Source organism: Sphaerodactylus townsendi, linkage group LG12 (genome assembly GCF_021028975.2).
Source record: "Sphaerodactylus townsendi isolate TG3544 linkage group LG12, MPM_Stown_v2.3, whole genome shotgun sequence".
Classification (NCBI taxonomy): domain Eukaryota; kingdom Metazoa; phylum Chordata; class Lepidosauria; order Squamata; family Sphaerodactylidae; genus Sphaerodactylus; species Sphaerodactylus townsendi.
In genome coordinates, this window is record NC_059436.1 from 9,250,150 (window position 1) to 9,277,979 (window position 27,830).

Genomic DNA, 27,830 nt, shown 5'->3' on the forward strand with positions numbered 1-27,830 from the left:
AAGATTGCACTGCAGATTCCTTAGACTGTAATGCAAACCACATTTTCTAGGGATTAAGTCCATAGAATGCAATAGGACTCATTTCTGGGCAAGCAAGGGTCGGATGATACTTTAAATGAAGGATATTTTATGTTATGTACATAACCAAAGTTTTATTGCAGATGATCTCATTGTTCAGGTGAACTTTGCAGTAGTGCAGAAGGTACTACCTACACTTATTTCCAAGGATGCACCTTCAAAAATCCTTACAGAATTTTAGATACACATATATGAGTTTAAGAGCTCAATCCAGATGGAGGTGAAATGGGTTGTGGGAGTGGTAGGGACCTGTGCTGGCATATCTGCCCACCACGCTGGTGTAAGGGCCATCTTCGCCAGCAGAGAAAGCAAACATGCTGCTGGGTGGGCACCACTCAGCTCCACAGTGCCCAAATCCAGAGGACCCCGCCACTCTGAAGCTACACCAGTGTAGGACAGCGTGCCAGCACAGCAGGGAGAGGGCTGGGGGGTGTTTCGAGAGGTGGAGCTGATTTTAATCATTTTGCATTGGAATTTCAGCCTGGGAACACCCGCATCCCTGGCCACAGACTTAACACAGAATTAACCAGAAAGTGTGACGTAAATCTTTTTATTCAGTGGGGTTTTTTTTCAGGCAGATGGGTTTTTTAATTTTTGTATTTCTGATGCTGCCTGAAACATCAATGGATTGAGACTGGAGTAACTGCAAAGGATCGTGTCATTGATTTGCCTTTTCTGCAAAAGACTACCATAACTACTCCTCTGCAGTACTAAACCCCAGATTTATATCCGCTGTGCAATGATGGGACAACAGTCTGCACATGTTCAGAGGCACAGTTGCTATAATAAATGTTACAACCAACATTTCACTTAATCCCCGTTTTGCTGGTTCATGTATTCCCCTACAATGACGATGGGGCATGTCTTGTATTCCACACTGTGGAGAAATCCCGCCTTGGATGGTGCCATTTTGCCAGGGGCAACACCAACGAGCATCGCCCTCTGAAACGCAGGCACTAAGCAATAAACGCTTGACCCAGAGGCTAGGCCCTGGGACTTCAAGTCCCAGCGTGCAAAGCGACGCGCATGCGCCCTTAAAGCCTGTGAGGTGTGGGGGTGGCTAGCCCTAGAGCCGAGATTGGAGGAAAAACTGAGAGGGAGAAAATTCCGTTGTTCGGCTCGGCTGGTCTGGAATGGCGCCTCCGTGGGTGCGTTGTTAGGATGGGAGAAGCAGCCAGGGGAGGTGGGAAGGCGAGGCGGCCGACTGGCGCGAAGGTGGCAGGTGACGCGTATCTGACATGTGTGAATGCGTGCACACGTGTATTTAGCTGCGTTGCAAGGTAGAGTAGGAGGGGGCGTGTATGGGGTTTAAGATGGGGAAGTCCGTGCAATTGGCATTTGTGCAGTGGACGCCTAGCAGGGAAGGGGGTGTGCAGGGTGGGGGATTTTATTGGTCTGGGTGCCATGTTGTCACATTCACATTGGCCTCCGTGTCGGATGGCTCAGTGGCCTGCTCCTGCCCTTTTAGGTGGGGTAGGATCATGTGCAGAAATCCAGGCACGGGGTCATTCAAACCTGCTAATTGCAGGTCAACCTCCCTTAAACAGGGCTTCTTCCAAAGTTGCCTGCTGTGCTGAGAGATGGCCAACTTTTTATGTATATTGGTTATCCCCATGGGGATCCAAACCAGCATACACCCTTTTTCTTTCCTCCATTTAATTCTCACAACAACCTTGTGAGGTAGGTTACACTGAGGGTGTTTGGCCTTTCTAGGATGGCTCCTTCCAGGGCTGCGTAATGGGTAGAAAGCTGCAGGAGAAACACCTGATGCTTTTTTCTAATATGGTGATTCAAGATGTGGGAAAGGGTTTGCCATGGGTTGCCAGAGCACAGCCTGGATAAAGTGTGCCTTTAAATGGCCCGATTGGCAGGGGAGTGATAGTAGCTTTTCCTCTCCGGTTATTTGTCCATCCTCCATTTCCGTGCCTACTGTGCAGTTCATCTTCTTACAGCAGGCAGGAGAAGGAGGCAGAAAACAGTGTTGAAGGAGGACCAGGTGAGGGATGCTGCAGCTGCTCTTCTCCTTCTTCAAAAGGGACTTTTAAGGCATGTTGTGATTGCAACCTGGCAGGCCTGTAGATTACAACCTGGCACTTCCTGATTATTGCCAGGTATGCAGCTGCTCAAAGCACAAATGTCTGGACAGCCAACAAGTTGGTGTCCTTAGGCTAGGAGCAGAGGGGATTGCAGATCTTCCAGTAGTAGTTCCTTTTAGATTGTAAACTCCCACAGATACCTGGCAAGGTGTTGCTGAAAACAGATTGCTGAAGTCCATGCACTTTTTGCATTAATGCAATATTGAACAAATGGCCCCTGTTTTTTAAGCTGCATTTGTTAATTGCTGGTATATTTCAGTTTGCAAGGCTTAAGTCTGCCATGTTATGCAGGTCAATCACAATGGATGGATTTGTGTGTCAGATTGTTCTCACATAGTGACTGAAATCTGCACAGGTTAGACTTAAGTCTAACATGGGCATTTCTGGAGCACTGGTTTCCTTTATGGTAGGCAACTGAGCATGCCGTTTGACTGTGTTCTTGGCTCCTCCATAGAAACCTGGCTGCCTTTGGGAGGTGATCATTTGTTCCCTGGTGACCATGATCTCATTGTTCCCATTAGGGTATGAACAGGTGCAGCATGGACAACCGCCAGTTTGAAGAGCAAGGCGTTTCTTTTCCATCCTTCAAATCTGTACCTGTGCGTATTCTACTTACTAACTGCTAACCTCTCTGTCCTGTGCAATGAACACCTGTTGCGCTCAAAACGTGCAGCAGCTGTGGTGGGGAGATACTGTGCCAACCAACTTTACTGTGGCCATTTCTGTTCAGCCACACTTTAATGTTTCTGATGTTTTATACAGTATTCCTCAAGTCTTTGTGTATCATTTCAAGATTCCCTGTTGTAGCCCTGTAAGTAAGTATTGCTGTCCTTGTGTTGCAGGTGGGTCTCTGCAGCTGAGAGACCTGTCTTGCCTAAGACCACTTACTGACTTATTATTTTTTTATTTATTGGATTTATATCCTGCCCAATCCCCAAAGGGCTCTGGGCGGATTACAACAAGCTTAGAACATTAAAATATGGCTCTCAGCTCAAACTGGCTGAACACATAATTAACTTAGTGGCCAATGGGCTTGCAGGTGGCGCAGGGAGGCAGTGAATGCCAAAAACTCCCTGGCCACCTGCAAGTCCTCCATAGCCAACTATGCCGGGGCATTCCCGGCTCCAAAGGCAGGTGGAAGCTCACTAAAATCAGCTCAACCCCTGGGAACATCCCCAACTGCACTGGCATCCACCTGGATATTGACACACCTCTGGGGTCCAGGCTGTCTTCCAGGTCTGACACCATCATGGTCCATGGTGCCCACCCGCCTCCTAGTTTGCTCTCGGGAGGGCAAATTTGCTTGTGTGGCTCCACATCGACTCCAACAACCCATAGAACCACCCCCCCAGTAATATTGGTCTGCCCAACTTATAAACTGAAGGCTCTTTGAAACAGGGGCACCTTCAGCAGCCAGCAGGGGTGAACAGGGACTGTGCCGTGCAAGCTACTCTTAGGAGAGTACTCCAGAGCGAAGAGCTCTTGCTTGCAAGAACCTCCCTTACCTACACCTTTTCCTATGGTGGAAGCACATGAGAGAAGACCCCCAATGATGAATGAGATGTCCATTCTGGACTATATGGAGCATCAGTATCAGAAATTCCTTTGCAAAAACACTGCTGCCATTTTCATGGGTTGTGTTGTATTCTGACTCTCCCCACCCCTCTTTTGTTTTAGATTTCTGCCTTGAAGCAGAATGGGCTTCTACAGTCTCTATCTGCAGCTGCCAATGGATGCAGAGAAGTAGGTAAGTGTTCAGCTCACTGAATTGCTCTTCCTTGAGTTTTGTTGCTTGGCCGGTGATGGGGGTGTTCTAGCTGCATGGTGGTTGGACTGATTTTATGGCGGTTTCCATCTTGAGCATTCTGCAGAAATCGTGCAGAAATGCGAAGAAGGGTGGCATTGGTGGGCTGTGCCTTGGGGCTATTTCGATATGATGGTGGTGTAAAGTGCAGTCAAGTTGCAGCCAACTTGCAGTGAGCCTATGGGGTTTTCAAGGTAGGAGACGCTTAAGTGGAGCTTTAAAAAACCCAACTAACATAGATTAGGCAAGCTTCTAAGCCTTGTAGCATTGAGCTTGACACTTTTGTTATCAATAATACCTTCAATCTGAATCTCAAATAAGTACATTGAGTTAAAAGTACACCTTGTTGATCCATGTTAGAGTTCTTGAAGGCTCTGGAAGCTGTTGTGAAATATGTGCAAATTACATGGAGCTGGTTGTATGTAAAATGAGATTTCTCCCCCCCCCCCCTTTTTAAAAAGAGAAGTCTCAGATCTTAAAACTTCAGTTATGAAAATGATTCTGAAGTTTAGTTCAGTGGAATTTGATCTCCCTCTCTCTGTTTATCGCTAGATATTACTGAAGAGGTACGGCGAGCCCGAGAAGAATGGGAGGCTGTGGAAAACGTCCATCCAGGAGGTACGGTCCTAGTATCTCCTTTGAAGTGGAGACCAGTTCAGCATTGAAATAAGTGCTTCTGGGTGACAGAAAGAGGGAGTCAGGAGCGTCACCACAGAGGGGAACAATGTCATAGAAGTTGAAAAAATGTGGAAATGGTGCAGTCCAGGGATTCCTAGTTTAAAATACTGTCTCACCCCATTTCTATCATGTTCTTCCTCTCACAACCTTACAAGGTAGGATAGGATGAGGGAGAGTGACTAGGTTGCCTGGTAAGCGTTATAACTCAGAGGAGATCTGAACCCTGGTCTTAGTTTGGGATTCTAATTACTTCCCTGTATTAGCTTTCATATGTGAGCAGTTTCGAGCCTCTTGAATAATTTATACAAATTGCACATTGACAAAGCTACAATTAGATAGGTTGGTAGTTGGTTGACTGACCAAACCCAATGGCTCATCTTCATCCTGGAGAGAAGTGACTAGTGAGGTGCTGCAGGGTTCTGTCCTGGCCCCAGTACTATTCAATATTTTTTTATCAACAGAGGGCATGCTAATCACATTTGCAGATGACACCAGATTAGGAGGACTACCTCCAGAGGGCAGGATCCTCCAGAGGGCAGGATCAGAATTCGAAATGACCTGGATAGATTAGAGACCTGGGCCAAAACTAACAAAATGAATTTCAACAGGAAAAAATGTCAGCTACTCCACTTAGGCAGGAAAAATGAAATGCACATATATAGAATGGGTGACACCTGGCTTGACAACAGTACATGTGAAAGGGATCTGGGAGTCTTAGCAGAGCACAAATTGAATATGAGTCAGCAGTGTGATGTGGCAGTCAAGAAAGCCAATACAATTCTGGTCTGTATCAATAAGAGGATAGTGTCTTGATCGAGGGATGTAATAGTACCACTGTTCTGCATTGGTCAGACCTCACCTGAAATAATGTGTCCAGTTCTGGGCACCACAATTCAAGAAGGATATTGACAGTCAAGAAGGATATTGACTGGAACAGGTTCAGAGGAGGTTGGCCAAAATGATAAAATGTCAAGATTCCATGTTCTGTGAGGAGTGGCTTAGGGAGCTAGGTAAGTTTAGTTTGGAGAAGAGAAAATTAAGGGGTGACATGATAGCCATGTTTAAATATCTGAAGGGATATCATGTTGAAGAGGGAGCAAGCTTGTTTTCTGCTCCTCCAGAGACTAGGACAAGGAGTAATGGATTTAGAGTACAGGAAAAGAGATTCCACCTAAACATTGCGAAGAGCTTCATGACAGTAAGGGCTGTTTGACATTGGAATATACTGACTTGGAGGTTTTTAAACAGAGGCTGGATGGCCATCAGTGAAGGGTTCTTTGATTGTGTATTCCTGCATGGCAGGGGGTTGGACTTGGTGGCCCTTGTCGTCTCTTCCAACTCTATAATTGTTTAGCACTGGGAGAATTTCCTCCAGAAATATATGTCAGTACCAATAAGATGGTAAATATGAATTAGCCCAGTATATTTCATTTGGTGATTCTATTTCAATACTTGCAGTTTGGTCCATCCATATGTTTATTTGTTATTAAGATGTACTGCAACATGGGATTTGTAGTGTCTGCATAGTGGGCTATCTCATGATACTGTATGATGATGACTGAAGGGGGTGAGTTGCAAGTGTGGTTGCCAACTGGCCTGGTGAAAAATAGTTGAAACTTTATGCCTCTGTTAAAGACATGGTATGTTTTTCTCCAAGCCTGTTGGCAACACTAAATATTTGGTATGACTGCCAGAATTTCAGAGCTTGATTCTGATTTAACAGAGCTGTAGTATCTGACTGGAATTTGTGAGGAAGTATCTTTAGGATTGCAGCTGCAGTTGGACTAAGTGGACAGGTTAGCCAGCATAATATTCTGCAACTTAAAGTGTCAAGTGTTAAAATCCCATTCAGGCCTTATTATAAGATCCTTCACAGGTCAGTAGAAACCCAGGGGGCATTGCTTGGTCGTACCTGGATATTTAACAAGCAGAATCAAGTGGATTTTTTTTGGCAGTGAGTGACAGAACCCATTTCCACTTCCTTTAAATTATATATTTTGCTCCTTGTTGATCCTTGGCATGTTTACTCAGAAGTAAGCCTCACTGGGGAATACTACCAAGTAAATGAGCATAGGATTTGTAGCCTTAGGTGAATGGAACTAACTAGCAAAAGAAGAAAGCTTTTGCTGGTAATTTATCTGATAACTGGGATCAAGTAACATTTTCTGTCAGAGTTATTTGCTTCCCCCCCCCTTTTTTTTTTTTGCTAGGGACATGCTTGAGAGAGAAACTACCTTATTTAATATGCAATTGGTTCCCCATGACAGGAAAAGACATCTTTGAGGAGGGCAAAAGGAATTGTTTCTTTGGTCAGAGATTCACATCCTCTCACGCACAAATGGCATTTAAAGTTTTCCTACTGAAGTTGGTACTTTCCAGTCCTCCCCGCTTAGGGCCAAACTAGACATTATCTCTGATACAAATTGGATCAGGGCTTCCTCAGTCCCAACTGTTCTTTGTTCAAGACAGACATGGCATTGGGGAAGGAAATGTTCCCTAGTACACCAGAGTCCAATTCCTATTGGGATGGTGTCACAAGGGGAGGAGAAACTTTAGCCCCTTGCCTGCACTGTTTTCTGAAGCTGAAATAGTCAGTCAGTCAGTCAGTCAGTCAGTCAGTCAGTCAGTCAGTCAGTCAGTCAGTCAGTCAGTCAGTCAGTCAGTCAGTCAGTCAGTCAGTCAGTCAGTCAGTTCTTTATTTACAATCAACGACTAGTACAACAAAACAAATATGCATCAGCTGAAATAGTCACGGGGGAGACCCCCCCTCCCCCGTTGCCCCACAGACTGAAAGATGTTCCCCACAGCTCTTTTGAGTCAGGAATGCAAGAGGAAGAAGAAAGACTGAATCTCCTTCGGAATCATACCTGGTTCTCCAGATTAGAATCCACCACTCTTAACCACTAGCCTACGCTGTATAAATCAAGTACAGTCAACAGCATGAGGCATCCAGTTAACACTGCAATAGGGTTTGGACTACAGAAATCTGATGTCAAACAGGAATCTGAAACAAGAATGAGCTTTTAAACATGCAGTATAGAAACTACCTACAATCCGGAACTTACTTACTGTGGTAAGAAGCAGTATTGTAGTAGAGGCCACACCTCTTTCCCCTTACCAATGCAATTTTCTGAGCATAGTGTATAGTCCTAATAACCAGTTCAAAAATCCCTCTTGAATAGCCCTCAGAAAGCCCTCAAGCCGCCAAGCCAGACTGACCAAAACTCCAATGTCCTTAGGAACATTAGTTCCTCAGTATCATGTCTGTCTTTATAAAGAATAGGGTCGGAGCTGGGCGAGTCCCAACTCGTGTCAGAGATGACATCTAATTTGGCTCCCGGACTCTGCCTCCAGTCAGCAATCAGTGGGTAGTAAAGACAGCCAGACTGTCCTGTGCTGTACAAATTACATGCTTCCCTCTGCCTGCTGCCACTGTTCCTGCTGCCTTGGCTCATTGGGCAAAGGGCGTGTGTGAGAACAGGCCAAGAAGCCGTGCATGTATTCTTTCTCCTTGCTGTCGGTTTCATAACTGCCGGACGTGAAACAGTGCCAGGTTTCTTCCTGTGCTCCCATAAAGTGCTGAGCAAGAGCATCAGCTGCAAGTACAGCTGAAGACCATATCATTTAGGACTGCATTTTGATTGATTTGGCTTTTATTATTGGCAGTCCTCGTTGGATTTTCATGACTTTCATAGTTGTTGTTTTTATTGTGTTTTTTAAATAATATTTTATTTATATTGTCACCCATCTTGAGTTTTGTAAGTGGGAAAGACCGCATAAATGTTTTTAATCAAATAAATAAAATGGCACCCCTGTTTGAGGGTGCCGAGAAGCTTGAAATTTCAAGAGCCCCAAAAAAGAGCCCGAAAGACATGTCGCAAACAATATGTAGTTACAATCCCCACCCCTCTGCAGGACTGCCAATACTCTGAGAGGGGCAGACAATCAGACTGTGGGCCTTATGTTGTAGAAACCTCTACTGCCGTGGTGGCGAACCTTTGGCACTCCAGATGTTATGGACTACAATTCCTATCAGCCCCTGCCAATTGGCCATGCTGGCAGGGGCTGATGGGAATTGTAGTCCATAACATCTGGAGTGCCAAAGGTTCGCCACCACTGCTCTACTGTGTTAACTCATTCTCAGCTACACTTAACAATATTTTTTTCGAGAGCCAGCATGTAGCGGTTAAGAGCAGCAGACTCTAATCTGGAGAACCACGTTTGATTCCCCACTCCTCTGCGTGAAGCCTGTTAGGTGACCTCAAGCCGGTCACGGTGCTCTCAGAACTCTGTCAGCGCAACCTGTCCTGTTGTGGGGATGGGAAAGGAAGGTGATTGTGAGCCACTGTGAGACTCGTTATGGTCGAGAAAACTGGGATTTAAAACCCAAATCATCTTCTTCCTGAGCGTGAAATAAATGGTGTCAACATCAAATATATGTGGGCGATGGTTGTGTGTTAGGATTTTGCTAGATAGATAAAAGATGCATCTATTTATTATTTGCTTCGCTTATACTCTGCCTTTCTCCCCAGTGGCTTACTCCCCTTTCTCAAAGTGGCTTATATCATTCCCACATTTTGACCTTACAATAGGCCTGTAAAATGCATTAGCCTGAGAGTGTGGGACTGACCCAAAGGCATCTGGCGTGCTTCCATGGTACAGCAGGGATTCAAAACTGGCAGCGCAGCTATGTGCAGAGTTACTCCAGTCTACGCCCACTGAGTTCAGTGGTGGCGAGAATTCTGCTTCTACCGGTAGGAGGTGACTAATAGACTGCAGTTTCCTTAGGTATCATGGACATAGCTGAGGGTATTAATTCCATATTGTTTCAGGATGAAGTCCACATATCCTGATATTCCCACAGTGATGGTGCCTATGCTTAAGATAGTAGGACATCCAGGGTTGCCAGGTGTATATATCCTTGCCCGGTCAAGGTTCTTGGAGTTTTTCTGTATAAATTTTTTCCTGTATATTTTTAGGTACTTTCTCCATGATTTTATTGAGTTCCCACTGACACTCCTGTGTGGATAGCAGCCTATAGAAACTGGCACTTGAGAGCTGTCACTCAGATTCTTGTGTATGTTTTGCTTTGCACCTTTATGACAATGACTCCTCCATTGTCTTCTTGTTTTATTATAATATTTGGATTGTTCTTCAGGCATTCTTCTCTGTACGGCTGAGACTGGGTCTTATGTGGTGATTTGTGTTGATTATGTCGGCTTGGGCCTAGTGGGGGAACCATTGTATGTAGAGGTCCACAGTAGTGTTGTGGCCTTCAGGAGGAATCCACATGGAGTCCTGCTATCTATGGTGTTGAGTGGGAGCTAACCGCTCATCTTTATATGGTTCACTGGTAGAACTGTGAGGACGTTGTTCAGCAGTTGACTGTTGAAGCTGTGAGGTGGCTGTCTGTGTGAATGTGTTTTGTTCTTTGCTTTGGTGAAAGTATTCCTTCAAACATAGGCTCATCCCGCACATGCAGAATAATGCACTTTCAAACTGCTTTTCAAATTGCTCACTTCAGCCTGTAGCTGTGCGGAAATAGCAAAATCCAACTTACCAAAACAGAGTTGAAGTAGAAAGTGGTTTGAAAATCCACATTATTTGTGTGACCAGGTGCGGAAGGAGACCCATAGAGCCAAGGTCGGAAAGAGGAGGCCTCCATGTCACCCCAAAGTTGTACTACCCTGTTTCCCCGAATATAAGACATCCCCTGAAAATAAGATGTAGTAGAGGTTTTGCTGAAGTGCTAAATATAAGGCATCCCCCGAAAGTAAGACATAGCAAAGTTTTTGTTTGGAAGCAGGCCTGACGAACAGAACACAGAAAAAATAAGACATCCTCTGAAAATATGACAGAGCCCCTTGGGATGGGGCGGTATAAAAGTTTAAATAATAAATAAATAAATAAATAAATAGCGCATCTTTGGGAGCAAAAATTAATATAAGACGCTGTCTTATTTTCGGGGAAACACGGTATTTGTGTGGATTTAGTGGGGCAGAAGAACAGGCTTCTTAAAAGGACAGATTCCTCTGCCAGTGGGTAACCATGTTGGTCTTCTATGGCAGTAGAGAGTCCAGTAGCACCTTAAAGCCTAACAAAATAACTGATGCTGTAACAGCAAGCAGAGAATCACTTGCAGAAATTCTCAAACTCAACCTGTTGCCAATCAGAAGTTGACCAGACAATTGATGACTTTGCAACAGAATGCATTTGGCTGGAAAAAAATGAGAGATCGTGGATGCTAGATTCACAAGGACACCTCCATTTCCTACATGTATTCTTGATTGAATGTCTGCAGTTTGCCACATTAAAGACAGACATCTCAACAGATTTGAAGATACGTTCTGAAAGTTTGTGACAGTATTACACTCACATCGGTGAAGTTCGGCAGATTGACTTCATCTTTGTTAGTGGCATTGACACCTTCAATTACAGAAGTCACAGAAGGTCTGTGTCAAAGCTTCTGGAGTTCGCTACCACTGAGTGTAACACAGCTGTTCCTATTGAGCTTTGTAGTCTTCAGTCATCCCGTATGCACAAGGAACTAATTCGGGCAGCTGCAAAATCTGTCATATTGGTGTCTTTGCCAAGTACACAACCCTTCGCGACCACAGTGAGTTCAACGCTGCAGCTGAATCTCACTCATCCTCGTTCACAAATAGGGTTTGCCCTCTGCTGCCACCACCAGGTTATGAGAAGCATGTCTGACCCCCACCAGTAAATTTGCTCTTAGAAATCAAAATCCCCTCCTTAATTCTACCGCCATGAAAGTAGGGGGAAATTTGGGAATTTATCAAGTGAGAATTTAAAAAATCTTTCCGTCCACACAATATTACCCCTTAAGCAGACTCCCCTGTCAAGCTTTGATAAGCATGAGCCTTTGCCCACAGTTGCTATTTTTCTCATTGCGAACCTGCCTGATGCGTCATGCAGGTAGAAATTGATGTCACGCAAGAATTCCTATGGAAGGCCCTTGCAGGGACTGTATTATGGATTATAGGCTGCCATTTTCCCTCATGCTGCACTATGAGTTTAAAATCATTCTGAGCTACCCACACATTCAAGATCTCTTGGGTCGGCGGTTCCCAACCTGTGGGTCACAACCCCTTTGGGGGTCAAATGACCCTTTTACAGTGGTCGCCTAAGACCATCAGAAAACACATATTTCCGATGGTCTTAGGAACCGAGACACAAATAATTTTATGGTTGAGGGTCATGACAACATGAGGAACTGTATTAAAGGGACGCTGCATTAGGAACGTTGAGAACCACTGCCCTAACCTATTGTTTTATTTAATTTATTTTTTCTTACAATTTTGGGAACAATTTATGACTGACAAAATTAAATAAAAATAATAAGTTAGGGTTAGGGTTAAGGCAAGGGCAGGGGCTCAGGCTTGCCTTAGTGTTATATTGAGTTCCAGGGCACAGTTGAAACATAGCGCAATAGTCAGTTTTAGGTTTCGGGTTTTTGTTACCAAAATTGGGAACAATTTATGACTGAACAGATTAAATAAAAATAAAAAGTTAGGGTTGGGGTTCAAACAAGGGCCTGGGTTAAGGCAAACCCCCGAAAACTGAAACTGAACATAGCCCTCTTCTCGGACTGCGCCCTAGAACTCAACGTAACACTAAGGGAAGCCTTTGCCTTAACCCTTACCCTGGGTAGGTTGTACCAGGTTAGATGAGCCAGTTTAAACTAGGTCAGTGTATGTACAGTTAGGGTTTTTTAAATTACCATTTGTGTATCTTTGAGCTTACTTGTATTGGATCACGTTTTATTTTCCACTTGCCCAGATCTTTCCAAAGTTCTTTGTGGCTTGCTTGAATTTTATTGATTTGAATAATTTGGTGTCAACTTGTGTCTGTACTGTGCCACCTCCTTGCTCATTCCTGACTAAAGATACATTTATGGACAGGTTCAACAGTGCAGGTCCCGATAAGTTGCATAAAATGTTATTATTTTAAGATCACAGGGAGAGTTACCCTCTTGACTGTCCCATCGATCAAAAATTTTTGTCTGATGGGTACACCAGAGGGGGTCTTTTCAGTAGCAGCCTCATGATTACGGATTTCCAGGTAGGGGAGCCTGGTCCTCCAGCTCTCAGTCTTTAAAAGGCAGCTGAGGGCAGTTTTATTCATGATGCCATTTGATTAGCTTTTCTGCCTTCGGGGATAATGAAATTATTGACTGCAACTCTTGGTTTTGGTTGTATTTTGTTATTAATTACTTTGTGATGCCCCTGTGAGAAAGGCGGACTATAAATAGCATAAATAAAAGAACACATATAAAAGTGAGCTGCCTTGAGTTTGTATCAGATAGAAAGGTGACTAATAAAAGTTTCAAATAAATAAATTTTGGATGGATTTCTTGATGGGGGGGGGGGCTGACTGCCTCATGTGCCTGCTCCCTTTCACTCCCTCCCTCCCTCTGTTTCTCTTGCAACTGTAGGAATTTTGGAGAAGCCTCCTGGTCCCATACCCTTAATCTCTTTCAATGAAGCACTGCAGCATTTTCAGACAGCGGATCTTTCTGACTGCAGGGTATGTACGTGTCAACTGGGATTGATTAAACAGTTGTGCTGCTTACATATTTCAGGCTTCCAAAATGCTCTGCTGGTAGGAACTGCTTGGTCCGCAAACTTTTTTCTAAGCTGAGTAGTCTTACATCATTTTGATAAAGCGCTGGTGTTATTTGAGTGAAGCTGGTACCTTAAATCTCCCTTCCCTGCCCCATTAATCTGTGGTGGTCTTCTTGCTGAGGAACATACAGGATTGAAAGGTACGTGCTGCAAGTCACTGTCCTGGGAGAGCGCTCTCTGTTATCATGGAGCTTTGTTATGCTGGTTAATGTAGAAGCAGTAACTCTACTGGCAAGCAGCTACATGTGTTGTATGATATTGCAAATAATTTCCCTGTGACCCAGCCTGGCTGTAGCAGAAGCCAGCCCCTGATGCTTTCACTTCTCACAGAAATTGCTCTGTGGTGTAGTGGTTAAGAGCAGGTGCACTCTAATCTGGAGAACCGGGTTTGATTCCCTGCTCTGCCACTTGAGCTGTGGGGACTTATCTGGTGAACCAGATTAGCTTGTGCACTCCAGCACATGCCAGCTGGGTGACCTTGGGCTAGTCACAGTTCTTTGGAGCTCTCTCAGCCCCACCCCTCAGGGTGTTTGTTGTGGGGGGGGGGAAGGAGATTGTAAGCCCCTTTGAGTCTCCTGCAGGAGAGAAAGGGGGTATAAATCCAAACTCTTCTTCTTTCCCTCAGCCTGTTCTGTGTGAGCTTGGCTTTTGATGCCTTTTTATTGTGATACATTTTCCTTTTTCCAGAAAAAGATTCAGCCAACAGTGCAAAGAAGAGGGCTGGCGGCCGTGGCCCACTTCCTTTTCGGCCCTCCCCGCCTCTATCAATTGCTGCAAAGTGAGAGGGACTTAGCCCTGGCAATCGCTCAGTGTGAGTATTGCTTCCTAACACAGAGGCAAGCCTTTCCCCAATTCTTCTCTTGTCAACCAGCAACCGTTGTTCTAACTGCTGTTGAAAGTGAAGGACTCTGTACTGCCTAAGGCCCCTTCTGCACATGCAGAATAGTTCACTTTCAATGCACTTAGTAGCTGTGCAGAATAGCAAAATCCGCTTGCAAACAATTGTGAAAGTGGATTGAAAGTGCATTGTTCTGCATGTGTGGAAGGGGCCTTAGCCTCAGACTTCATAGGGAGACTGGAGAGGAAGAGTGATAGAAAGGTCAGGACCTGTATATCCTTTCATTTTTGCTACTCTGATTCTGTCCCCTTGATGTTTATATTGTCAGGGACTGTTGTTTCCTTCCTTCCAGCTAACAGTTTCCACCTTTAAAAAAAATTATTAATTTTATATATCTCCATGTGGACTCAGGGTGGCATACAGCATTGTTGATAACACTAAAAACAGTAAAATCCACTGTATTTCCACACCATAATTTCTGCTAAGGAATAATAGCTAAATTAAAACCATACCCCTTAAATCCACTATTCACACCAGTATTAAGGACATAGGAAGGGGAGGAGAGGAAGAGGGAAAAATAATAAGAGATGGACATAAGGCAAATCATAAGAGAAGAACATGCTTTCCTGCATCTCCACCCATCCTGGTTTAGCTAGTTAATTTAGAATGTTGTCTGTGGCCTGTCTGGAACACAGTTCCTTATAATAAGGAACTATTAATTACTCAGATAAAAGGCTCAGTGTGAACTTTATTTCCTCAAATAGCAACCTGACACAGTTTCTGCTGTGCCCTTTGAGCTCTGCAAATACTGTCACTCATAAGCTTCTTGTTTTTGCCATGTCTCCAAAACAGTACGTTTGAGATGGTAAATAAACAGGTTGGTGTGATGTTGCATCATTGGATCGCATAGTTCTGAACTGTGTGCGTTGATGGGCAGCAGCCTGCCAAGAAGTGGGGCAAAAGTCTGCCTGTCTCTCTCTGCAGCTTGAGATCCCTCAGTGGAGATATCAGGGGCCAAAGTGACCTATCAGGAATTTGTATTCCTCATCCTCGTTTTCCTAGATCAGCTAATCCCCCCTCTCTCCCCCCCCCCCCTTCAGGTGGCTTGGATAATAATGAGAAAGTGCACATGAGAATTCTGCAGACGATCTACAAGAAATTAACAGGATCCCGATTTGATTGTGCCCGCTATGGATCTCATTGGGAAGACCTGGGGTTTCAAGGTATGAAGTAATAAGTGGGAGACTGAGACTAACCCATGGGCACTTGCATAGTGGCGGTGAGGCTCATTCTGTTTGCTCATTGTAACTCAGTGTCCTTGCTGAAAGTCAATAGAAGGTGATGGGAAGGGCCAGGTGGATCTTTTCTCTTGCAGTAATCCCAATGCCAGTATGGGTGAACTTCAAAGCTTGCCCTGATCCTGCTGGAGTTTCCATCTTGTGTAGGTAGGCAAAGGGGTCATTGTAGCCTGAGGGCTGGCAGTGTTCTGAGCTCTCAAAAACCAGATTCGCAGATAAAATGCTGCAGATTATTTAAGTGCTGTGCAGAGTTCATGTACCTCAGCAGAGGAGGTGAGCGAGTCTAGTGTTACTTCGTTTTGGATTTCTGATGTGACTACTTCTTCCCTGTCTCCCCCAGCAAGGTATGTGAGCTGTTCACATCTGTAATTCGTGTATGTCTTCAGTTATGATATGTGTTACAGAACAGTGTGAACTTGTATTCCTTGTATGCCCCCCAACTCCCAATCTGTTGCCTTAAACATCCAGACTTACATTTTAGAACATCAATATTTGCCAGTTGCTTTTCCAGAAATGGTTCCACAAATGATTACAATTGCACATCATGCATAGTTTGCATGGAAATTCTTACTGGCTGACTATTGAAACGTTCTGCATTAGGGAGTGGGAAATATTCTCATCTCCCTGTGAACATGAGCTGCAAAATGCAGTCCCAGAAAATTTCACTCTGTCATCCTTGATCATCATTTTCCTCTAGCTTTTAAAATGTAGAGGCAGTAGAATGTGGATTACATAATGGGAGAATGTGTTGCATTGTGGGCTCACAAGGGATAGCATTAAGCTTTCCTCAGGCCACATTAATTTTAGCACCACCTATTGTGCGCTAAGCAATTAATCCTGTGATGTGCTGTGTGTATGCAATAATTCACAAATACAACCTGAGTAAGAGTATTTCTTGGCCTTGCTTGACAGTTTTGTGTCCATGTGTGTTTGTCTTGTACTTAAGGGATGGATCCTGGCACAGATCTGCGTGGGACTGGATTGCTAGGACTGATGCAAACACTGTATTTTGTGATGGATTCTCGGATATTACCTCTGGCGCGGGAGATTTTCAAGCTGTCCCATCATGAAATGCAGGCATGTTCTTCTTTTTTTCTGTTTATTCCCCCCAAATTAGCTGTTGTAAGCATATGGGAGAGAAAACGTTGCAGTGTTGGTTGCAAGTCTTTATTTTCAATAGGAGCATTGGATTGGAGAGGTGGCCCGTGCTACCTGCCACACAGGAAGAGCTCCTTTCAGTCTTTCTGCCAGGGTGTCCATTGGCTGTTATAGTGGTTCTGTTTTTTAATCAAAAAAAAGAGGGAACACTAACAATCAGGAGAGCTAGATACCTTCTAACATCCTATATACATCTCTCTGTGTTTGTTCTTCTTTGGTATATTTTTTAATCTGTTAATTAAAAGGGGCAGAGAAGCTGCTGCAGAGGAGATTGGATGGTTTAACCGAAGGCCAGGTTTAGTAGGATTGTAACAAAAATCAGCAAAAGCAAATCTTGAGATTCATGGAAAGGATTTATGCCGTGCTAAATAGAATTGTACCCTTCTAAACCCATTGTAGTGAATGGGCTTAGAAAGATGTAACTGTGCTTAGGGTTTCATTAATAATACCTACAACCAGTACTGATGGCTACTAATAGTCTTGAAAAAATCTAAATTTTTTTAACTTTTTTTTTTTTTAGTAACTTGGGTTCCGAGTGGAAACCTCTGGCTTATAAAGGGAGATGTGGAAACTTTTAGCTCTGCTATAGATGAATGTATGCATATAAAGAAAGGAAGGAGAACAATAAAGGGAAATTAAAACAAATCCACAACAATTTACAGACAGAAAGTGGAGAGTACAGATAGCCTAAGTAGATATTTCATGTTGGGGCGGGGGGGGGGGGGGGGGGGCCATGTTTCTAATTCCCTCCTTGTCCTATTTCAGAATTTCCCTTTCTGTGTGATGTCAATCAATATTACTCGTATTGTGATCCAGGTACTGAGGGAAGAACGCCTTTCTAGGTGAGTATTATGTGGCTGTTTGCAGCTTAAACCTCTGTGGACACTCTGGGTTGAGTTAAAGAATGCTCCATCCTTGCCTTCGCTTTTCATTGACCTTTGAACATTATCATCATGAAGAAGACCATGGAGCCCTCCCTCTCCTGCCACGCTGTCCCTTTATCATTACTAATAAATTCTATACATCTACCTAAGTACTTATAAACTGCTTTTCTTCCCAGTGGGGCCTTAAAGCAGCTTACAATATTGTTCTCTCTTCCTCTGTTTTATGCTTACTCAGTGAATTTCATGGCAGAGAGTGAATTTGTACACTGATCGCTAGTCTGACACTCTAACTGCTGTACCAAACTGGCTCTTTATGATGGCTTGTCTCTTTTACTTTTTACTTTCCAGATCTCAGGATCTGCTAAATGATTCCAGGAGATTTTTAAAAATCACTACTCAAAGATTGATGGGGCAAATTCTAGATGCCTGAATTTTCCATTGACTTTTTAACTATTGTGGCTGAATCTCTACAAGGGAGATTGTTTCTAGAATAGCTGAAAAGTATTTAGACATTAGGGGAAATGAAAATGAGTTACTTTACAGAGGTCATGATAATGTGGCTGTCCAGTGAGAGGAATTTTATTTTTCCAGCAAAAGTTGTATGTTCCTTCACTTTAATAGCCAAGACTACCCCGATCTTATCAGAACTCAGAAGCTAAGCAGGATTGGCACTTTGACTGGCGACCACCAAAGACAACTGGGGCTGCTAGGTAGAGGAAAACAATGGCAAACTTCTGCTCATCTGTTGCCTTGAAACCCCCAAAAGGTAGAACTGCATGGGATCCCCATGAGTTGGTGGGCACACTTGACCTTTAGACTTTGCTGGAATGTGCTGCTTTGAATCATGCAAATGTACATCATGAACCTATCGAAGGAGGTCCCCCTTGAGTTGACCTGCCTCCTTTCTTTGAATGTTGATAAGGATTAGTGTTTAGGAGGCAGCCAGTGCTAGGGGGCAGCATCAAAGAATGCCTTTGGTTTCTGTACCTGGTTTGTAGGCCCTCCGGGGCCACTGGCTGGCTACTGTGTGAAATAAGTTGTTGGATTGGATGGCCCACTGATCTCACCTAGCAGGGCTCTTCTTATGCAGCTCTAGGAATACACATTGTGTGCTTGTCCCTTCCAGAGAGTGTAATCGAAGGCAACAGGTCATTGCGGTGCTAAATGATTTGTACGTGGCTATATTTTTGCGCCTCTTCAACATCTGGAAGACACAACAGAAGACAATTTCCGACTCTGGTTTTGTTCTAAAAGGTGGGTTGCTTCAGTCCTGTTCAGATCAAAGCACAGTTAAAGTGAAAGTGACTTCCATCGCAGAAAGCTGTCTCTCTTCAAAACTGTAATAAAAACACTCAGAGTCTTGATGTCATAACAAAGTATATGACATCAGTATTTTGACAATACATTATACAAAGTCAGTATTTCACCATAGATTCTCTGGTCTTGTCTTGTTTACCAAATTGCTTCTAGACCACGTAGCAGTATCATAAGAATACATCAGTGAATCTTTCATATACAGCCATATGAACGTAAGTCAACCCTAGACCATGATACATGGGTCAATAATAAACCACAGAGCTAGTTGGCATCCGGATAATTGTCCAACTTCGTCAATGCTTCGGAGGCTTGTGGTAAATGCTCCACTCTCTTAAAACGTTTAGTTTGTCTCCAGCCTCAGAGAAGGACAAAACTACATTTAATCATCCCAACCTGTGGTCTGCTGTGGGTTCTCTAAGCAGCTGCAAAAACGTCCTGTTCAGGGCGGGGGTGCCGCTGTCGGGAATCCAGAATGTTGGACCCAGCGTGCCCATCATTTGATCCAGCAAGGCTCATTTTATGTCAAGCCCAGTGGTGGTATTTGGAGGTGTCTAAAGCTCTGTGTGATTTTTTAAAGCTATTTCTTGCATGATCCCTAAATTGTAATGAATCCCTGCAGCAAAGCATTCAGTTGCAAATGAATGCTTTCCCTCTCAGACCGCCCGCTCGTAAGCCCTGTGACCTCATCGTTGTTTCTGTAAAATATTGATACTGGATTTGCTTTGAGCTCTCTAAACATTTCTTGACAATAGATATTTTGTTAATACTGCTTCACTGTAACCTTTGCTTATTGAAATATGCTATCAGTAAATAAGGTGAATGCCATTACATGCATCCATAAGACCATGTTTCTCCTCGCCCCACCTGTCTAAAGTCTGCACCAAGTAAATGCACCTTTGTATTTATTTAATACAGCTTTTGGATGGGTTAGGGAAAATATTCAGGCATTCATTTAATTCCCACGAGTGACGGCATCTAAAGGCTGCCTTTCGACATCGCAAGAAGCTACAGATAAGCCACAGCCAAGCTGTGTGAAGGAAGATTGAAGGATTTTGGAATATTGAGTCTGGAATAGAGGGGGTTGAGGGGAACCATGTTTGCTCTCTTTAGATATTTGAAAGGCTGTCACTTGGAGGAGGGCAGGGAGCTGTTCCTGCTGGCAGCAGAGGGTAGGGTTTTCAATATTGGTTGTAAATTACAGGTGGAAAGGTAGTGGCTGTACATTGGGGGGGAAAGTTTGTATAGTGAGTAATTCAGCAGTGGAATTGGTTGCCTAGAGAGGTGGTGAGCTTCCCTACAATGGCTGGACGAATACTTGTCAGAGATGCTGTAGGCTGATTGTGCATTGAGCAGGTGGTTGGACCAGACCACCTGTATGGCCCCTTCCAACTCTGATTCTGTGAAGAATGACCACAGCTTGTTTTGTGCTCAGGCATTCTCCCTCTGTTCTTCTTGTGAGCAGAGCTCTGCCACTTGAGCTGTGGAATACCCACCTCACAGGGTATTTGTTTGGGGGGGGGGGAAGGGAAAGGAGATTGCAGGAGAGAAAGGGGGGGATATAAATCCAAACTCTTCTTCTTCTTCTCTATAATTTTTATTACACCTTTCCTTCAGGAACCATAGAAAGACATGTCTTGTTTTTACCCTCACAAGAACTTTGTGAAGTATTTGAGGCTGAGAGAAGATGACTGACCTCTCAGTGGGTTTCATAGCAGAATAGGGTCATTAATGTGAGTCTCCTCAGTTCTAGTCTGACACATGAAGAAGCGGCACACATAGTGGCACACGATGGTATAATTCTTCACTGTCCTTCTTCAGTACAAAAACGTCTCATTTCTTTTCTTGCAGAACTGGAGGCATTTGCCAAAAGGAACCCTAAGCAGCTGCTCAGACACTTGGAGATGTACATGAATCAGAGCGCTGTGCTGGAAGACTGCTTTCAGGCCCATGCCATCTCATCTGAGGTTTTCGGTCCCAACCTGAGCTCTGTTAATGACGACAAAGAGGCCAGTTTTACTGGAGTGTGTGACCTGCCAGCTGAGACAGAGCAAGAGAGCTGATCTGGTCCGGGAGGAGACGAAAGTCCTTGTACATGATTAATCAACGGCGCTGGTTGGTGTGGTCTCCTAAGGGCTTCCTTGGCTGCTGCAAGAGGGCACGCAGGAGTCTGAAGGGCTGAAGTTCTTGACGTGCTGCTCAAGTAGACCGCAGGGCTTCAGTGGGGGTCGGAGCCGCTAAGCGAGGTGTAGCGGGAGCCCCGGGGTGGAGTCTGGGATCAAGAGCAAACTCATTCTAGAATGCCAATCTAGGCAGGATTCATTCACCCCAGTTCAGCGGCACTGAGTTGCCAAGCCATCACATTTCGCAGCGGGAGTGTAAATTTGAATTCAGAATCCTCTTGTTCCCTGAAAATAAAATGTTCTTCCAGTTCCCATCATTGAGCAGGACATCCGTTTGTTAGGAGCTTTAAAAACAAAACAAAAAAATCTGTGCTTTGCATTTTGGAACATGAGCTTAAAGTGAACTTTGAACTACTGTGATCAGATGCTAATCCTGGGGCGTGGGGGTTTTTCCCCCCGCCTCCCCAGCTAGAATTTCATCTGGGACTACACAAGTTATTGAATCATTTTATTCCATCCCTTTGAAAGCATAGATTCTCCATTGGTGTGTGCCTGGTGACATATTTTTGTTCGAGAAGTACTGCTATGTATGTGCGCCTGCCCGACTTACACGCTGTTAAGGGTGGTCATAGGCAACCGGCAACGGCACAGTAGCTGCCTCAAAATCTGCCATTTGGTGGCTGGAACCACAGGGGAAGGTGTGCAGGTCCCAGCAACGTGATGGACCCTGTGTTCTGACATAACCTGCTTCCTTGAATTACTGACCCTGGTGGATATGCTGGGGCCATCCTGTGCGGCTAAAGTTGTTGGGCAAATGTTGTTTTGTGCAACTGTAGCTGCCACATGTTGGACTTTTGAGGAGCTGCCGTGTGGTTCCCAGGGACTTATTTCCACTTCAAGGCATTGAGACCTGCCAGATGGTGCACTTGCTGTATATGTTAAGTGGTAGCCCTAGCTGATAAAGGGCATTTCTATTAAACCAGTTACAGTCTTCAACCCTCCAAATTGTTTGACCATTTTATTCAACTTCCATTTTTAAACTGAGACATAATAAACCTGTGTGTGTGTGTGTGTGTGTTAATACAGGTGTTGAAGGTTATTATATAGAACTGTGTACAAGTGAAGAACAGTTATCTAGACACAGGCAAAAATATGAACACAACGAGGTACTTTTGGCATTTTAAAAAAAGGATGTGCACAACACAGGCACAGAATTGCTCACTTTTAGAAGCTACATTAATTCTGCTTTAGAATAGAAGCCGGGGACATTTCGGCTTCTGCTGCAGCGTGGTATCCCAGGAGCCGCTTTGAGGAGAAAGCAACACATGTCCTTACTGTGCTGCACTCCTTTTAAAATTAGTCAATATTCTGTCTATGGAGGGGTTTTTCTCACATGATGGACAAAGAAAGGGTTGATTCGCAGCTGTGTTGAGATTTTGCCCAGCGTGAACAGCAGACATTCATGTCCTGAACCACTGCTGCATACTGAAATTCCAGAATCTTTTATGCCCAGATTTTTCTCAAGCTGCTTAAGCCACTAGTTTAAACAAATGTTGAACAGTGATGTGCATTTGCTGCTGTTCTGGGGAGTGATTTCAGGCAGCGTTAAGGTCACCCGCCAGATCATTGTGCTCAATCAAACTGAAAGCCCATCTAGGCATCTCCCTGTCTCTAGGGAACTTCAGGGGATGGCTCATAGCTCAGTGTGTACCATTTGTTTAGCTGCTCTGATGTCACAGAAGAGCTGAGCAGAGCTGTGTGAGGCACTGAGCCCTAATGGAAAATTGGGAGACTGTTGAGCTTAAACTAACATTTGATAAACCTCAGAAGTCTCACCTGTAGGACTTAAGCTTCTAGATTACCCTTGGTGCAAAGCTGAACAAATCTAGCCATAGTACAATCTTGGGTATGATGCTTAACAGTGCAATCCTAAACGGAGTTACACCTTTTAAACCCATTAGTGTCAATTCATGTGGAAGAGCATAACTTTATTTGGGATTGTACTGTTGCCACCCATGACTACTCAAATTCTCCAAAATCAAGTCATTATAGTTCTTTCTATAGTGCCAGCGTGGTATAGTGGTTACGAACTGGTGGATTTTAATCTGGAGAACCGGGTTTGATTCCCCATTCCTCCACCTGAGTGGCAGAGGCTTATCTGGTAAACCAGATGTGTTTCCGCACTCCTCCATTCCTGCTGGATGACCTTGGGCTAGTCACAGTTCTTCGGAACTCTCAGCCCCTCCTACCTCACAAGGTGTCTGTTGTGGGGAGAGGAAGGGAAAGGAGTTTGTAAGCCACATTGAGTCACAGGAGAGATAGGTGGGGTATAAATCCAAACTCCTCCTCCTCTTCCTCCTCCTCCTACTAGCAGGAAATAGCCTTGAAAAGGAAAACGGCTGATAGTAAGGAATAACAAGCAGCAGCAGCAGGAAAAATATGAAGCCCGATCATGGGCCTTTTTAAGGGTAGTGGTACCCTTTCCAAGAAAAGTCTGTCACTGATTAAGCCATAGAAGGGGGAGAGTGATGCCTTTCCTATTGCCTAAACTCCCTGCTCCTTTGAGTGATGGGAGTAGATTACAACAGAAACAATGACATTCTCCATATTACTCCATTAGAATGCCTCACCAGAAGTAGTGATGTTTGGTACATATAATTCTGTGGATGATAATGAAATCAGAAGGCTGGTTCAAACGGAATTTGCACCTGGAAGCATGTTGGCTGTACTCCATGTACAAAACAAGGGTTAGAAATCAGAGACTCTTGGAGGGATCCAAAGTTTGCATTTCTTAACTGCCAGAGTCTTTGTCAGAGGTATAACATACTTTTTGTACAGGAAGGCAGAACAGAACAGAAACTGTGCATCCAATCCACTGCCCACAACAGTGAATCTGTGTTGGAAGCTTTGGACAATGGAATCGACATAATGCAAAACTAATTGCCTGGTGGGCTTCTGGTGAACGAAGGGTTAAGACTAATAAATATAACACTTGTGTGATGTGTGTCATTCAAATACACTCTGGAGCTAAACCATCTCTTGTTTGTGTGAATACTCTAAGACCTCTCTTCTGCCATTCTTCCTGCTGTCTGCTCTTCTGTTTTTCAACAGGGACACTGGAACAGTGCGGTCTCTAAGCTCCCATTGTCTTTCCTGACCTTTTTCACAGGAACATTTTCTGGCTGCGTGTATTTCTGCTGTTTCTTCCATTTCTTTCACCCTCTGTTTTCCCCTGTACCTCAAGCTTTTCTGACAGTTTACTGCAGTTGACACACACACTTGGTGGAGAATGCATGTTCCTCTCAGATATGCACACAAATGCTCTCTTCCTGCCTTTTTATGCCACGTTAACAGTGGTGGGATTCAAATACTTTAACAACTGGTTGTTTACAAGCACCATTTTAACAACCAGTTCTGCCGAAGTGGTGCAAACCTGCTGAATTCCACCACTGCACTCTACACCTTGTAATTCTTAGGACAAGACTAGTGAAGGAAGAGATCATTTAGGTATTTTTGACACCATCTGAGAATCTAAATCCTTTCCAAGTGAACTGCTAATTGTTATTTTAGCAATGCTGAAATGTGCAAGCCAGGTCCACCAGAAACAACGGGATTTACACTGAAGTATTTATTTAGAATTATGGCACAGTTTTACACAAGTGTAAATATTCTGTTTAAGGTCATCGAGCTTCACTTAAATGTCAAGGGAGTCATGTTTGAATTATACAACTTATATTTTCAAGGCTTCACAGTGGCAAAGAAGGCGAAAAGAATAGGTTTGTATAAAATAGTTGTTTGATTCTTAATTTTCAGGTTGCTTTTGTGTTCCAGCGACAAATTGCCCCATCCCAAATCAATCAGATAAGTAACCTCAGTAAAAAGGAAATTGTTCATGAAGTGCTTTGTAAAGTTAGATTAGCCTGGCACTTGGAGGGAAGTAGGCAGCATGTTGCAGAGTGGAGACCCCACCACTGAGAAGGCCCTGCCCCTTGCGCAGGGGCGTACTGCCCAGGGGGACATAGGAGTCAAATGTCCCTGGGCTGTGGCCATTTAGTCATGTAGGGGGCAGAAAATCGCCCCCCTTCTTTCCCCCGGGTCCATGCACTGACTTCAAGACCTGGTGCAAAAAAAGTTATTTGGTTGTGGTGGGGGAGGGCGGCTGCACATACGGGCTGGGGGCTGGGGGCAGAAAATTCAGATTTTGCACCGGGCTACATTTTCCCTAGATACCCCTCTGCCCTTGCCGCACCTGACATATGCCAGAAGAGGCACATGAAACAAAGATTTTTCCTGTGGACCTCAGATTCATGTAATACAAAGAAATCCTTCAGACCAATTAATATTTATTTTAATGACTTATCCACCACCCTGATCTCACGATGGTTTGTGAACAACAGATTAAATACAATAACAAACCACTTACAAGCCCATTGCTCACATGCTGATGGCAGAGGCCAGAATATATTATTTTCTTCATGTCTGCAGCATTTGCACAACTGGCCATTCTGCAAAGTGTTCTTTTTGGTCAGGAGGGAAGGAATAAACTCTGGAGGCTTCCCCTCCTACTTGGCCAGGTTCTCCCTCAGAAACTGTGTTCCTTCTACAAGACAGGGATGGAGGGAGGGGAGGGATGCAGCCCTAGAACTTTTGACTGTTGGTAGAGGTTAGCATGTCCTCCTTGCCAGCGTGGTGTAGTGGTTAAGAGCAGGTAGATTCTAATCTGGAGAACTGGGTTTGATTCTCCACTCCTTCACCTGAGTGGCGGAGGCTTGTCTGGTGAACCAGATGTGTTTCCACACTCCTATAGTCCTGCTGGGTGACCAGTTCCCAGAGCTTTTTCAGCCCCATCTACCTCACAAGGTGTCTGTTGTGGGGAGAGGAAGGGAAAGGAGCTTGTAAGCCACTTTGAGTCTCCTTACAGAAGAGAAAGGTGGGGTATATCTTCTTGTTCTTGTTCTTCTTGTTCTTGTTCTTGTTCTTGTTCTTGTTCTTCTTCTTCTTCTTGTTCTTGTTCTTCTTCTTGTTCTTGTTCTTGTTCTTCTTCTTCTTCTTCTTCTTCTTCTTCTATCTGCTGTTCCATGGTACCTGACGTATAGGTCTAGTTATAATCAGAACCTTTGGCTGTGGTGAGTTTTCCGGTCTGTGTGGTCACAGCCTGGTAGTTTTTGCTCCTACATTTCGCCTTCGTCTATGGCTGGCATTTTCAGAGATATGTCATAGTGAGGTGCATTTCTCTCTGCAGCAGCAGTGGTGTAGGAGGTTAAGAGCTTGTGTATCTAATCTGGAGGAACCGGCTTTGATTCCCCGCTCTGCTGCTTGAGCTGTGGAGGCTTATCTGGGGAATTCAGATTAGCCTGTATACTCCCACACATGCCAGCTGGGTGACCTTGGGCTAGTCACAGCTTCTCGGAGCTCTCTCAGCCCCACCTACCTCACAGGGTGTTTGTTGTGAGGGGGGAAGGGAAAGGAGATTGTAAGCTCCTTTGAGTCTCCTACAGGAGAGAAAGGGGGGATATAAACCCCAAACTCTTCTTCTACTCTTCTTTGGTGGCACCAGGATTTTTAATCAGATCTACAATGAAACTGATAGCGGGTATAGTTTCTCCCTCAAAGATGACAATATAAGTTCTCTGTAATTACGTGCCAGGGAGCAGTCTTTCTCCTTCATTTTGTGGCAGGTGAGTGTTTTTTCTCTTGCATTTTGTGTTAGGTGGATTTTTCAAAAGCAGCCTGGCACAGAGCAGGCAACCATTATCTAACCTGGCTGAAATCAGAATCTGGACAGCTGCGCCCACATCCGGATAAGCAAGGGGAAATGGCTTCAAAATGGATTTGATTGCTGGTTTTCAAATGGAGAAAATGGATGTTTTCTTTTTCCGCCTTTGATATATCTCCTGTGAACTGAGACTGTCCAACCTACATTAATGGACCAGGCTTCTATCAGGATTTATTAAGAGTATTACAAAATGTGTCAACTGCACTTTTGAGCTTCTTTTTTGAGCAACTCATGCTAGGTTGTAGAACAGGATATATCATATTCCTAGTCATTGAAAGCAAAGGTGGTTTCCTACAGTATTTGAAATCAACGTATTATTAAGAACAAGCTGCTTGTATACCATATTTTATATTTTGGAATATTAATGGTATATATTCTAATTGCAAGCTGTTTTTCCTGTTATATTGTGCCAACACATTACAGTGCGTAGTCTTTTTCAAACCTCTCATTTGGTCTTTGCTGTCCAGCACATAATTATTTTTAGGGGTGGGTTTTTCCATTCCTTCAGTTATGTTATTGAAAGCAAACATTTTAATATAAAGTTATGTAACGTTCTGGGAAGAGGTGAAAGACAGCATCACGGTTATGGGTTATTGGGAGTGGAGACATAGATCTGATGTAGCATAGTGGTTAAAGTGTTGGACTGAAGATGTGAGAAAACTAGGTTTGAATCTCCATTCTGCCAGAAAACAGGTGACTTTGGCATTCCTTTTTTTAAAAAACCCAACTTGCTTCACAGGTCTGTTGTAAGGATAAAATGAAGGAGGAATCAAGTTAAACTCCTGACTGGAAACATTTTGTCTAAACAATCTTTGAAGGAAATGTGCCAAAAGCAGGTGGCTTAAGGGCTACCTGCATTCTCTTTCCACTACCACCATCTTTCTTGTTTATGTATGCTTTGGGGGCTGAAGAACAGACTGTATGACAACATTTCCACCCTGCAGTGTGAATGACACATTCCCTCGGTCCTGGAATAGCTTGTAAGGAACAGATGCTCTAGCTCTAGCGCTGCTTATTAGAATCTTTTGTATGTATTCAGATGACTCCATTGGGGGGCAAAAAAACGAGGCCACGGTTGTGAATGGAGCGCCGTCGAGACTGCATTATCTGCAACGTCGCACCATGTTTGGATGAAGGG

At 44.1% G+C, this 27,830-nt stretch overlaps 1 protein-coding gene across 3 annotated transcripts; it reads left to right on the top strand.

The window, feature by feature from the left end:
• The first annotated feature begins 1,116 nt into the window (after positions 1-1,116).
• Positions 1,117-21,917, top strand: ELMOD3 (ELMO domain containing 3). Of its 3 annotated transcripts, none has more exons than XM_048513330.1 (11): positions 1,117-1,226; positions 2,696-2,773; positions 3,852-3,921; positions 4,531-4,596; positions 13,112-13,203; positions 13,989-14,112; positions 15,240-15,362; positions 16,384-16,514; positions 17,361-17,437; positions 18,606-18,733; positions 20,645-21,917. In XM_048513330.1, exons 1-11 carry the CDS (start codon positions 1,212-1,214, stop codon positions 20,854-20,856), a joined length of 1,116 nt encoding a protein of 371 aa, XP_048369287.1. In that variant the 5' UTR covers positions 1,117-1,211; the 3' UTR covers positions 20,857-21,917. The 3 variants fall into 3 exon arrangements, with proteins under 3 accessions (XP_048369287.1, XP_048369289.1, XP_048369288.1); XM_048513332.1 differs by having other exon boundaries at positions 1,210-1,300; XM_048513331.1 differs by having other exon boundaries at positions 1,223-1,358.
• The last annotated feature ends 5,913 nt before the right edge of the window (positions 21,918-27,830 follow it).

Coding starts and splice junctions, on each gene's coding strand:
- ELMOD3 (XM_048513330.1), top strand. Junction 2,774..3,851: donor CATCCTTCAAATCTGTACCT/GTGCGTATTCTA, acceptor CTTTTGTTTTAG/ATTTCTGCCTTGAAGCAGAA. Junction 4,597..13,111: donor GGAAAACGTCCATCCAGGAG/GTACGGTCCTAG, acceptor TTGCAACTGTAG/GAATTTTGGAGAAGCCTCCT.